Source organism: Onychostruthus taczanowskii, unplaced genomic scaffold (assembly GCF_017590055.1).
Source record: "Onychostruthus taczanowskii isolate IOZ18803 unplaced genomic scaffold, ASM1759005v1 scaffold2, whole genome shotgun sequence".
Classification (NCBI taxonomy): domain Eukaryota; kingdom Metazoa; phylum Chordata; class Aves; order Passeriformes; family Passeridae; genus Onychostruthus; species Onychostruthus taczanowskii.
This window is the reverse complement of record NW_024499239.1, coordinates 5,016,628-5,030,815: the sequence shown is the minus strand read 5'-3', so window position 1 is coordinate 5,030,815 and position 14,188 is coordinate 5,016,628. Positions and strand designations below refer to the sequence as shown.

The 14,188-nt window shown below is 46.1% G+C and overlaps 1 protein-coding gene across 2 annotated transcripts in view; it reads right to left on the bottom strand.

Moving 5' to 3' along the window:
* CORIN (corin, serine peptidase) overlaps positions 1–12,466 on the bottom strand; it is a 133,836-nt gene extending 121,370 nt beyond the window's left edge. For both annotated transcript variants that reach the window (XM_041403035.1, XM_041403034.1), the window contains exon 1: positions 12,248–12,466. In XM_041403035.1, coding sequence (XP_041258969.1) covers positions 12,248–12,322 — 75 coding nt within the window. In that variant the 5' untranslated portion in view covers positions 12,323–12,466. The remainder of the gene's footprint in view (positions 1–12,247) is intronic.
* Positions 12,467–14,188: the final 1,722 nt, after the last annotated feature.

The window sequence follows — 14,188 nt, the reverse complement described above, 5'->3', positions numbered from 1 at the left end:
CCATACCAGCCATTACAGCTTTCCCTTTGCCATTACGAGGAAGATGGTTCCCACCTGCTATGGCTACAGAGCAAAAACTGAACATGTGAAGTGTCAATGTTTAAGCACAAAACACTACATATATATAAAAATTTAACCCTACTCACAGCCTTTTCTGATCAACTCATAATATTCGAAGGCCTGGTAATGAGTAAGAGAAGCTGAAAATGGCCTACATTTTTTACCAATTCTGTCCTGTTTACATGAATACTAGGAGTCAGCAATGCACCTCCATTTGACTACTTTATTGTCAAAAAAATCTAACACCATACTTCAATAGTCATTGTAACAAGTAGAAAGTGTAAGATAAATCCTCCAAAGGTACAAAGTCACATGTTAAAAACACATGCAGGCAAAAAATTGCAAAATATTTCATTTTCAGTATTAGAGGAATTAGAGAGCCAAATTGAAATGGACCCTGACAAATAAATGTTAAGGTAGCATAAGAAACTGGATACTAAGCAGCTTTTGTCTGCAAATACAAGCAGTACCCAAATTCTAGTGTACACAAATTGAGGAACAGTAGTGTCATAGTTATTCTAAAAGGAAATACTGCCATTTAGAGGGGAAAAAAAAACTTCTCATGCAGTAAAGCAGCAAAAAAAAAAAAAAAAAAAAAAAAAAAAAAAAAACAGAACCCAAACACTTTTTCATACAGAAGGCAGGGAAAAAAACCCAAAAAACCAACCTTTTTCATACAGCAAATCAGCAAACATGAAAAGCATGCTATTATCACAAAGTTGTTATTTGCCAATAAAATGCACTATTTTCCTGATAGTTCAAGTTCACTGTAATCTTGTAACTTTTCCCACGGAACTCCATATCCTCAGACAAAATACAAATTGCTGACATAATTCATTAGAAGTTAATTTTGATGGTCAGACCTCCTTTCTCTTCCATGAAACTAATCAATGCCAAATACACAGTATCCCCTGTCGCCCTGATTTTGTAAAACTTTGTTAAGCCTTCTGATGTTTACATTCTTTCAACAAACTTTCTCACACACAGTTCTGTAAATACCCTATGTTTTGCATTCTTTCATGGAGGTGGAGAGAATTGATGGACCCTTGGTCTGTCCAGTGGCATTGGAGAGGGGGCACTGTCACCCTCCAATCCACTGTCACCTTTGGAAAACTATAAATGTTGGAGTCAGAAAATAAAGTTCTTCTTCTTTTTTGTTCCCCTCGAGAGCAGCAGTGTCTGTGTCATCATTTCGTGTCTTACCACAACAATCCCCACTAAGGGAGATGTTATATAAAGCTGGGCATATCTTTCCAAAATAAGTATTTGGTTGGTGCTAGAGGCCAGATTCTTTTGCTTGAAGCATAAACCTGAAACACATTTAATCTTCCTGATGTATATTTTCACTTAAAATAAGTAAGGTGTAACTGTGTCAGTGATGTTTCATTTGTGTTGAAGATGTAAGGTATAAAATAATGTGATGTTTTGCCTTTCACACTACCATGTAGACCCAATGACCACTTCTGTTCAACAGACTTTTCAAGCTGTTTTTAATCCAGTTTGGGAAACAGTGCTGCAAAAATCAAACTGGGCATGACCAGAAGTCAGTCACCAATTCAGATTTAGAAATATTTATGTGATATTCTTTCCTTCCATTCAAATTTGGAGTTCTTGACTCCCAATAATTTCAGCAGTTTTGTGAGCCATTGTAACCATTTTGGAGCTGAGTAACTGAGGAGTTATGCAGGAGAAGCTGATAAGGGTCAAGGTGACATGCAGGTATGTCTCTCCATGTTCAGTGACAACACTGTTCTTATGCCGCTCCAGCTTCAGTTTGCGCGAGTCAGCAGAAACTTGCTGAGACCAAATCCCAAGGCACACCTGAGGTGCTCCACTCACCTGTGTGTGGGAAACCACTGCTGCTACCAAGCGAGATCCCCTTTGCTGTGTGCCTGCTGCGCCGTCCAGTGTGACTGCAGACACCTCCTGCACAACCCACCCCCACTCTGCATTTCTGCCAGAGGCACCAACATGCACCTCCAAATCTGCTTTTATGTGGCGTGACAGATAAACACTGTGCTGCCGGTGGTGTTGCCAGCACCCAATTTACTATCTTTACAGTCTCTCAATTGAGAGCCTGCTTCTGGTGCAACTTCTCTTTCACAACTCATTCTTCCCTTTCTGAAGGCTTTGAGGGAGGTGAAAGTAAGTTGCCCATTCAGACACAGGCACTGCAGCCAGGCAATTTGGAGTTCTGAGTTTATTCTCATTTCATCTAGTTCTTTAGGGAAAGAATACACTGTTCTGTCCTGGCAATGTAGTGGACTATAAAGGCACTTTGAAAAACATCTATTTGGTATCAAAATAAACATAAATAATTTAATAATTGGTCTCCCTAAAAATATTTTATTTAGACATCAGAAAGCTACTGGCAAGCAAAGTACTGGCCTTGATTCTCCATTACAGGTAATCTATGCTTAACACCTCATGCAAAAGATGGAAGCGGAAAAGAAGGATTTTCATGGATTCCACGTGTGATACCAATAACTGTTCTCCATCTCATTATAAATAAGAGCTAGACACACCATTAGCCAAGATATACAGTCAGCACAAATCAGTCTTCAGTTGAACTAGAAAACAGGGAAAAAAGGATATTTATCATTACTAGAGAACAGTAATGCTACTCTTAAATACCAGTATATTTTGTAATCCCTTCATTTTTAAAAAGAAGTGCTGCTGTATAATGATTCTGTTTTGGCATAAATGTTAATTGTTTACATACTTAGTTATATATTGTACATATTTACAATTATTTATCATTTCACTGATATGGGGATACTTCCCACATTCCCAATGGAACTTAGTTGAATTCTCAAGAATGTTGAGATTAGGAAACAGTACAGCTGATGGCAAACTTACTACATTTCTAAGTTCTCCTTTATTACTCACAGCTGGTGGCAAAGATGTGTGATGCTGCCATTCCTCATAAGATGAGCAAGGTTCAGTAAACATATGGAAGATAGCAGGGATTTTTTAAAAACTGAAGTGTGTACAAAAGGCAGTAATTTTAAGGATTCAACTATGGTTAGCATTATCTGATACTTCTCAGTGCCAGAACACGAACACCCATTCAGCCCACTTCCACAAGCAGTGGGAAATTGTTCTGGGGAAAAGTACTCTTTAACTAATGCAGAATTCATGCTCTAGGGGTTCTTAGTTTTCTTTAAGTTGCTACGGCTTGCAAAATTACTCATGGAAGTTTCCACAGTGCCGTGCTGTTTTTCTGAACACACAGAGAGACTATTCTAATGCTTTCCCGACTACCCAGATGTTCATTGCATTGAGCTAAGCATGCTGAACAGCGATGGCAAGCCTCTGGCTACACACTGCTGAGAATCACAACCCATCAAACAGGGAGTAAGTAACACAGTACCCTCTTCAGGTTCCTGCCTTGCTGGGAATTCAATGAGCAGATGTCTGCAGAAGATCCATTAGCATAAGAAAGGCAAATTTGAAAACCGTTAAAAAAAAAAAAAACCCACAGAAAAATCTTAGTGGCCTACTTTCTGACAATAAAAAAAAATTTGAAAAAAAACCAGAAACTTTTTGAGGGGGTGAAGGGATACTGCTAGAGGAAAACCTCCTCTTAAAAGAATCTTTCAAGCCTGGAAAACTAGAAAGGGTAAAAAGAAATCCTGCCTGTCCTGTGGCTCACATTCAGTGTATCAGTTACCCACTGCCTGCATAGAAGTCCCATCCCACACAAGGTAGCTAGAGCTCATAATTGGATATACCTTTTTTTCCTGTTAATGCCTCATCAGTAGGTTTAACCCTCTGTGCAATGCCTACTGTTGATTATGCAATTGCTTAACCCATTTAAAATCAGAAGCTTTCAATCACATTAACTGGATGGTAAACTAAAATGCAAGCTAAAAAATTGCAGAAGTCTTTTTAAAAGCATTCGTCTCTTTATCTTTCATGCATTTTTTATTAATTTTCATTTTAAAAATTATTCTTCAGCTATAAACATCTACCTAGAAGAAATTAAAATTTAGGATTTGAATGTATTATGTTTACTGACTTTTTTTCTGACTTGTGATTAAAAAAGATACTAACCCTTGGACCAAAGATAAGGCCAACAGCAATATTAATCAAAGGAACAGATGTGATTTAGTGTTAAAGCAAAGCCTTATCTGTTCAGCATAGCTGGATTTTTATTTGACCTCCTCCCAAAGATGAAAATGGGTTTACACAATGTCACAAAGGTCAATCAGCTACTACCTAAAAAATTTAGAAGTGACTCATTCATTTTTCAGTAGGATACCACTTTGTTCAGAAACATGTCATCCTTGAACATTTTGCCTCAGTAAAAGAAAATAAAGAAAGAAAAGAATATTTTTCAAAACTACCAGGACATTGAGACAGAAATAACTGGAAAGGTGACCAGAGATTAAACCTACTCAATACTGCTGAATTTACAAAAAAAATGAGCCAATACAGAAAAGATTAAGATTAAATTATTACACTCAAGATTAAATGGGTTAACAAGGCACTTACATTGGTGTATAAATTTGACTATGACTTTTACATAATAATGAATTTTATGGATCATATAAAGATTTATGGGAAAAAAACATCCTTCTAAGTCACTGAAACAATAACAGTCTGATTATTTCATCAAATAATAAAAATGCTACTGTATTTATGGCTAGGAATATTCAATTTGTCATCCCTAAAACAGATGCCAGATTTTCTCCCATTGACATTTTCTTTGGAAAACTCCAAGAGTCATAGAATAATCCCATCTATGATAAGGAAAAAGCAAATGGAAACCATCTGGATTCTCAAATCATCCAGACTACCATCAACACTACTCCACATCTCTTACTTTATAGGGAAATGGATTTGTTAATAATTTTTAAACACATTCAATCATAATTTCAGACTTCTTTTCCAGGCTTATCTACATGCGCTACAAATTATTTAAGCTAACATTCTTAAAATGGCTGAGCGGGGACAAAACAAAGCTTATGAAAAGGCATTTACTACTTAATTCTTCTGTTATGTAGTTGCTGCCTATCAAAAGGCACTGTGAGAAAAAAAAAAGAGAAGAAGAAAGATAGCTACTTACTCTACAGTAATATTCTTTCAGATATATTATCCATTTAGGCAATATTTGCAGATGCACAGAACTAGCTTTTTCAAACCATAAAGTATCTCACAGCAATATCTGTCATTCAATAATGGCAAAAAAGGAAAGGCTGTTAAGGCAAGGTGGGCTCAGCTGTCTGTGTTTCTTCCTGGAGATGTGAAAATGCAGGAGGCTGGGAAAAGCCTGAGAAACGTAGCCTGTACTGCTTCTATAATCTTGAGGTGCCACTGGTTTCAGGAGAACTTTAACACAGGCAAAATGATCCACCCAGCAAAAATTTGACAGCAAAAGCAGCAGCAATGGAAGACATGTCCATGTTGCTCCAGTGTCCCACAGAAGTCAGGAGAAAACATGACTGTGTATTACAGCTATCTGCTGCACTATTACATGAATGCAGAGCAGCAGGACTCAGAGATGTGGGGTGGAAAACTCCTCAGTGCTACCTACCAGAGGTTTTATTTCCCAGAGAAAGACCTGTCTGCTTTCTGAAATCACTAGTGAGACGAAAAATGCAAGGACCACATAACCAGTTTCTCACTGCTTCACTCAGAGGCAGAAAAGGATGAAAATGAGAGTCTCTTTTCTTAGGAAATGCTTCCTGAATCTTTGATGTTATCAAGAAATTTTCAATAATATCAGAGTGACAGTATAGGCTATTTTGAAAATAGGAGTTCTTTTGAGGTGATGAACAGTAATAGGAATTGCTCCGGGCAGTTACTAGTACTGCTAAATCACTGCCAAGTGCTGAAGTGAAATCTCTCTCTGGCATCAAACAAATCAGTTCTGAAAGATTCTAGTTTTTAAAACACCGGGGTCTGTACATGGCAGAATTGAGTGTTAAAGGTTTTAGGAAGAGAAGAAGGGAAAGACAGACTTTGACAATCATTAACCAGTGATTGCAAGAGCACCGTACACCGAATACTGGAATCTCCCTGAACTACAACACATTAACTGGAGTAGATGAAATCTGATGCAGTCCTAATAAAAGGAAATTCTACATTCACTTCCTTTCCCTTAAAGGACTAGGTGAGGATCAATTAAATGTTCAATATACAAAACACTTCTTTTACAAGAAAAAGTTGGCCTTGCAATTCTGGAAGAGCAGTAGCTTACAGGAGCACCTGCAGTGATGCAACCTGACAGTCTTTTTTCCTACTGACTTACAGGAGCTGTCCCCCAGGGGCAGAGCTTGAACCATCACAGCACAAACTTCACCATTCAAAAGCAGCTCTGTCAGTATCTGATTTTTAGCCTCTATTCAGTTTCTAGAGGTCAACATGCTAAAATCTACCTTATGCTGGAAACAACTCAAAAAAAAAATCAGAGCACTGTAAACTGTGTGGCACCCAAACAAGCAGATGATGCAAAGGTTCCGCTCTAGTGACAGAAATTATGAAAAGGAACAGAAGGACGGCTGCTGGATTATTTTCAACCCTTCGTGAGTCGGGGCTAGAGGAAGAGGGACAGAGAAGCAAACAACCACAGAGGCAACACTGCTACTCTGGTGAGTACCCTGACCACCACTTGTGTCCCAATTACATGGACATCCATGTAGGTGGCAAGCTGCTGCCAGTGCAGGGACTGCAAGGTTGGACTCCTTGAGAAGAGAGCAGGAGCTGCTGTGTGCTAGATATGTCCAGTTCCACCTGGATCCACACCACAGGACACAGATGAGCCCACCAACCAAGTTGGTGGTGCCTCCATGAAAAAGTATTTAAGACAGGGCACACGCACACACAGGCAGAGAAGGAGGAAAAGAATGAGAAAGAGCAGTGCCAACATCAAGGTCAGAGAAGTATGTGCTCCATGGTACAGCAAATACTCCCAAAAGGACTGCAGCCCACGGAGAATCCACACTGGAGAGAGGATGAGTAGAAGAGAACCACAGTCCTTCCCTGAGCTGTTCATTGCCTCACTGAAGGGACTGAGTGCCACCTGCGGTGATAACAAGGGGGAAGGAGAGGAGTCTGGAGGGAAGCTGAGTCTGGGAATTGGGGATGAGAGGTGTTTTCCTGAAGCGTTTTAACGCTTGCTTCGTTTTTTGTTTTTATTTCACAATATCTGAATCAGTCAGCATGTACTAATCAGTAACAAACTAATTTACTCCATTCGAGTCTGTTTTGTCCATGATGGTAATCAGGAGGGGATATCCCAGCCTTTATCCTGACCCACGAGCTTTCTCACTCTATTTTCTCCCCCATCCCACAGGATGGGGTAGGGAGAGAGCAAGTGGCCATGTGGCACTTGGCTGGGGGCCGAGGCCATGCCACCACCGCCCATAGAGTCGGCTGTGCCCCAAAGGGCACTGAGGGCCAACAACTGTGACATGGGTGAGCCAGAAGGACAAGGCATAGCAGCATCCGACAGCATTTTCTGGTGCCTGTTGCTGGCTTTAGCCTCCAGATATTCAAGTTTTGCAGGTAAAACAACCAGAAATAATATATGCACAATTTAGTTACAAGCACTGCTTTACATTATAATGGCTTGAAACCATAGCCGAGGAGTATCTGTCCCTTCAGGGGAGCAGCTGTCTGCACAAGGTAGGCACAGGATGGAATCTCATTCAGACATCAGATGCAGCAACATTCTCACTTCTTTTTGAAATGAGAATCTCTTGCTTGACAGTCATCTCATTATTTTTACATTTAGGATATTAACCATTATTCGTATTTCTTTCATCTTTGCTAGTTAGAAAGGCAAGCACGAATTAAAAACGCTACTTGGAACTATCTGTTCCACAGCAAAAATTAATTATGCTTCCATCTGACAGCAAGAAAAGCATTCACCACTGAGGCATTAAAGTGTACACAGATTTAGGAACAGGGGGAGCTCTCAGTGCTGACGGGAGAGTCCAGGGGACAGCGGGAGCCGGGCCCGGTGCGGCACCGAGAGCCGCGGAGACCTGCCGGCGGGGCTCCCCGGCAGCTCTATTTTTACTACGGTATGTTTTGCATTCAGACTTTCCACTGCAGGCGGCCCGGGTCAGGGGATCCGCTCTGCCGGGGGAATCTGACAGGTCAGCTCAGCCAGAGTTATTTATAGAGGGCGGGGGACTGAGGGAAAGGATGCGATCGGCATCGTATTCTGCCGCGGGGCTGCGGACCGGGAGAGGCACCCAGGAGCAGTCCCCGTTCACCCCTCAGCACAGCCGGGCAAGGTGGCCGCGGCCGGGAGAGGGGACAACCCGCTGGACACGGGGGCTGCTGCCGCGAGAGCCAAAGGGACAAGGCCCAGGCGCTGTACCTTCCCTCTTTGCCCCCACTTTAACTCATGCAGCCTCCCGGCGAGTGAGGGCCACCCCACTCCCCGCAGTCCCAACAAGTGAGGGGGGGCTCTCACATCCTGGCACCCAGTGAGGCCCAGGAGAGCTGTAGGTGACACTGCTCACAAGGCAGCAATTGACTGTGGAGGGCCAAGATAAATAAAAATTCAGAGGCAATGAGAATAGTCAGGCTGAGCTACCTGGATACTGTCTTCAGTCACTGCTCTGAGTCTGAAGACTTTTGCAAGGAGGATTTAACCTTTCTTTCTCCTATGACAATCCATCACTTCACAGCAGGTTATCACCTACCCTTCTCTCCTGGCACTGGAGAACTCTATGTACCCAGCCTGCCACTTACGAGGTCCATTTCTTTTCGGTTAGGGAAAGAAACTGGGACAGACTCAAGCAGCAGTATTTCAAACTGTAATCAAACTGCCCCCGTCAAGCCCTGCTGCTTACTTAGCTGCTTCATCCTGAAGGCATTTAAATATCAGGAGGTGTCTGGCAGCCACATTTGAAAGGGCCTAAGCTGCATGTGCAAGTCTAAAACTGCCCTGCAAGTGGCCTGATATCCACCCCTGCTAAACCCTGGCCGGCATTCAGAAACAAGACATTCAGCTGGCCTTGTAAGCACTTGCTAAGGATATCTGACATGCTGACAGGACTCTTCCCACACAATGTTGCTATAACCACCATCTTTTAAAACCTGACCACACTAGGAGACCGTGCCAGTGTACGTAACTGCCCAACAGCATGATCTGTTCAGCCTGAAAGCAGATGACCTGGTACCCAGGGCCTCCTGGTCCAGGTGAAAAGGCACAGCTCCCAGGTCTTAAGGAAGAGCCAGTAGTGCTCATATTGTGTCTCCTGGAATGGAATGAACTGAATCTGCTGGGCCTCAGCATGGCAAAGATTGACAGAGCTCAAACAACCACTTAGCCACACTGAAGTGCTGTCTTCCTGCTTGTGAACAAAGGGTTTGTTTACAGTTCACCATTTGTTGGTTAGAGCAGTTGAGCAGGAGCTGCTGGATTTCTTTGCCAGATACAACAATCCCAAAATTCCCTTGCCTGTTTCACCTTCACTTGAAAGGACCATTCTCCTTCTGACAAATGAGATTTCTGTCTAGGTGCTTATCCACCTCAGCCTCGGCACACATTCCCTGTCTGGCTATGAGTCTAATGACAAGAAATTATGTGTCTAGCAATACATGAGCTTAATACAAAGCCAGAACAGTAATGTTTCTCAAGGGAGCGGAGTGCTGAGACCTAAACATGTATATCAGCTTAGCAGGAAAAGAAAAATTTAAAAAAGGGCAATTCCTCCATTCAAGTAAACCCACATTTTAAAATAATTACTGGCACAGTTAACAGTCCTGGTTTAACTTGTATCTGCAGACATCATCGAATACATAATTAACAGCCAAACAATAACAGAATATATAAAATTGCCCTGTGCACATTTTACAGAACACCTCCAATCATGACACATTTCCAACCATCTACATACAATACTTTTAATTCACTGGACACTCAAGTTATCTGCATACAGTTGAGTGCCAGCTAAGACTTGTGGAAAGGAAGTGAATGTTTTCTTCAGTTTATAGTTCCAGCTATTTTATAGTTCCAGCTCCAAAAGACTCAGGAAAAACAATATTTTGTCCTGATGGCCTCATGAGATACTACAAGGACAAGCAAACTCCTCTAACATGGGAAAGCGTGCTGTACTGCCTGGCTCACCACCATGAGAGCTTTCCCAGGAAAATGAGCGCTAGTGGCTTCCTTAAAAATGCATGCTGAGTGAGGATTATATGTGGGGTTGGAGGTCCAGGCTTCTCCACAGGCAGAAAGACCTGTCTGCCTGTCGGGGTAATTCATAAATGGCCTTTGACGGAGAGAAACAAAGTCATGAGCATTTCATTTCTAAAAGAGGTTTAAACATTGTTTAGGATTCCCTTGTTCAGCTGGAGGAGTCCCCATCTTTCTACAGAACCTAGATGCCCAAGGTCCTCTGGGGATGCCACCAGCTTGTATAGAGACACAGGCAGAGCAGTTCTCTAATTTCTTGTATTGCAACTTTTTTTTTGTTTGGACTATCTCAGTGACACATTCATTCATCCATGTGCCACAGCAGCCAAGAAGCTTATAACAGAGATCTCCAACTAGAGCATCCATTACAAAAACAAACAAAAGAATTTAGTCCTGCTGACTGATCCATCTTTTAGGAACACAGGAAGGGTGTACATACCCATATGGAAAAATCCACTACCATACTCTTACTGCTGAAAGCCAAAACTTCCCAAGAGATCCCGTGAATGCATTAAAAGCTCTAGATATTTGATTTCACTTCAGAGTTTCATAATCTCAACCAGACTGCTAGTAAATTAAGTTAATTAACTGTCTGCCATGAAATGCATCAAAGGACTCTGCATTTAAATCAAGTGGAGCAATGATACTACTAAAGTATACTGCCTTGTTTATAAACTTGTGGAACGCCCTGCTGTGCCACTTCGGTCGCGTACGGTCGGTGTGACAGCGCGAGAAGCTCCGTCGCGCTCTCCACAAGGGCCACGCATCAGGCTCAGCACTCCGGCGCGGCCTGGCCGGTCCCTCCCCGCGGACGCTCCCGCTCGCTCGCCGTTGTCTCCCCGCTGTACAGCTGCGGCCCCCGCACCTCTGACAGCGCACCTGCGCCCCGGCTAGCGGAGGGAAGGGCAGGCTGAGGGGACTCACCCTGCAAGCTCGCACTAGCGCAGCAGCCATCTCCTGCAAGTTCCCTCTCGCCCCCTCTTATGCAGCCTCTCCCCTAAGGGCGGCAGACCCCCTCATCCCTCCGCAGAGGTGTGTGCTGCGAGACTGCCCACACCACACCTGCGCTGTGCTCCCCGGACACTTGCAACCACACAGGCTGGCTTTCCCTGTAAGGATGAAGTGCCCCCTCTGTGACCCTGTGCAGGATAACCTCCCGATGGCTAGCGGTACCATCCCGCCGGACAGCCGTGGGAGGGGAGTGGGAGTCCTTCCACCCAACCGCAGCGTGCACCGACGCAAGGATAAAGCCAGCTCCCGCTGATGCCGGGGAGCGACTACCGCGCCGGGGTCACGGTGCATCGCCTCCCCGGGAGTCCAGTCGCCGATGGAGCTGCCGTGACAGCCCTGACAGAGGTTAAGCCTAAACTTTGCTCCCGCAGATCCTGGCCGGACCTGTTGACGGATTCGGCCAACTCCTCCCCGCTCCTTCCAGCGGCAGAGCATTTACGGGGCACAGCAGCCCCGCTGATCTTCCTCGCTTGGTGAGAAAAGCGGGGCGAGGGCGCCGCTCGGCTCTCCCTGAGAAATCGACAACGAGCGCTTGTTGGCTGCGGCTCACCTGCAGCCCGCGCCTCTGAACGCGTCCGTCCCCGGCGCGTCCCCACAAGTTTCGACACAGGAGCGCTCTGGGACGGCCCCATCGCGGCAGGTTGGGCACAGCAGGTCACTTGTTCCCGGCCGTCCCCCAGGCCGCGCCTCCGGGGGACACGGCTCCGTCCCTGCCTGCGAGCCGCGGGTCCGCTCTCGCTACAACAGCTCGGCGGGCTCGGAAAGGGGACTGCCCCTCCTCCGCTTGCCCGAGCACCCAGCCGCTCAGCCCCACGGCGGCAGCGCAGGCTGTGCGCCGCGCAGGGGAATTATTGCCCCTGGGCCGGCTGCGGCCGAGGGTGTCCCCTGAGCACGCTGCACCCCCCGCAGCCCGGGGGTCGCCGAGCGGCGGAGCCAGCCGCCCTCCCAGGCCCCCGGCCCGCGGTCCCCAGGCGGTCCCCCGCGAGGAGGGGAGCGCCCCGAGGTTCGCCTTACCCGGCTGGCGGAGAGGACCTGCCGGTAGCGCTCCTCCTCCGCAGGCAGGGCAGGGAACTGTTGCGTGGAGAGCATGCTCTGGCTGCTGCTGACCCCTCTCCACTTTGGCCGCCCCCTCACCGTTCTCTACCTCGGTCTCTCACGAACTGCGTCCACCCGCCTCCTGCACAAACACTTGCGGGGAGAGCTTCGCATTTTGTCTGCTCTGCAAACTCCCCCTCCCCGCTCCTCCACCCAATAATAATAAACCTCCGCTAGAAAGAGCCACATCCCCACCCCTTTCGCACACAAGGCTCTACCCCTTGGGGACACACGCAGAGACACAGCCTACTTGATAATTTCGCCCTAAAGCCGTCCCCCAGGGAGGGCGGATGGAGTGGGCACAGGCTTTGCGCCCCTCCCCATCCCCCCATCCTGTAAAGGGATGCCTCGTCACGCTGCGAAGGGCTTCAGGTGGCAAGACAAGCCTGAGTCAGAGATGATGTGAGGGGTAAGAGCCCTCGGAGTTCGCCCCTCGCACCCCTTACCTTGGCTCGCCGGGGCTCCGCCGCGCCCTGACGCGCACTTGCGGCTGAAGCGATGCGAAGCCAGCCCAGCGCACGGACCTGCAGGCGCTCTCGGCCCGCCGAGTCCAGGCGCAGAGTTCGTAGCAGAGGTTGGCAAGCGTGGGCCAGACTCCCGTGTCCCTTCCTTCATCCGCGGTTCCCGGGTGGACTTCCCTGCTCTTCATTTTACGTTAGCGTCCGGCAAAGGCTTTCCTTTCAACCTAGCGAGGGAGTCGCGCCGGCAGGGACTGCAAAGCTTCCCTCGGTAGCACAGCGGCTGGCCTGTCGCAGCCCGGCCTCTAAGGCTCCAAAGAGAGCTGAAACCGAGGATGGCACCGCAGAAGCGGAGGGGAAAGAGCTCCGGCAGGAGGAACCTCCCGGAGCCGACGACAGGTTTCCCCAGCTCCTTCCCCGCAGGAAGGCTCCGGTCCCAGCCCCCTGGCGACCCGGTCTGCCGTACCCCGTCCCTCCCCAGCGAAGAAGGGCTGAGCGGGAGAACAGCGGCGACCCGACGCCGTTACCCCTTGTCCCCTCGCCGGTCCTGGTCCTGACCGGCCCCAGCGATCCGGAGCCGGAGGGACGTGTGCTGGTTTGTTGAATATCTGTTGAAGCAAAATTCTCAGGCCAAGAGACAAGTGCCGTCTGAAGTTGCAAATGACAGAGCAAATGTCCTACCCCCACAAGATACCAGCTTTTAAGACCTGCATTTGATCTGTTTGTGCCCTTGCCCTGTGTTTGCATTCAAAGATGCCAAGTCTGACTGAAGCCCCAGTCTGTGTGCACAACGGAGCTCACCAATACTATCCAAGAATGATAAAGTCAAGAGGACAAAAGGCAAAACAATAAGTATAAAATGGGCAGAAGTGTGTGCTACCAGAATAGAAACAATTCAGGACCCTTCCAAGAGTCACAGAAAGATGTCACTGGGATTGCAGCCGTGTTCTGAGATAACATCTGTAAACCAGAAAGGCTTCCAGTTTTTACTGTGCATGATTTAGTACTTCTGAAATGCTATAATTCAAAATGTGAATCAGAAAACACCCAAGAAAATGTGAACCACCACCTCTCTATGAGTAGGGCTTCCAGCCCTGTCACCACTCTTGACAATCAGTGAGGGTGGTACCCCTCATGACCATGTTTATATTTGTAAATATAAACACATGGTGTTATATATGTTTTTATATAAATAATAAATAAGATTAACACTTCTTAGCTTTTTTTTTTTTTTCTCCAGTTTCTTTTCCATACCTGTATTTCCATACCTGCAGATTTAGGCCCTGTTCCTTTGTGTGCAAACGTTATGGTGCAGTGTTCCCTATGCTTCTGGAGTGCCAATGTACTTAGAGGCTTCTGCTCATGGTAATTCAGTGCTGCACCTTTCACCCAACCACCCAAA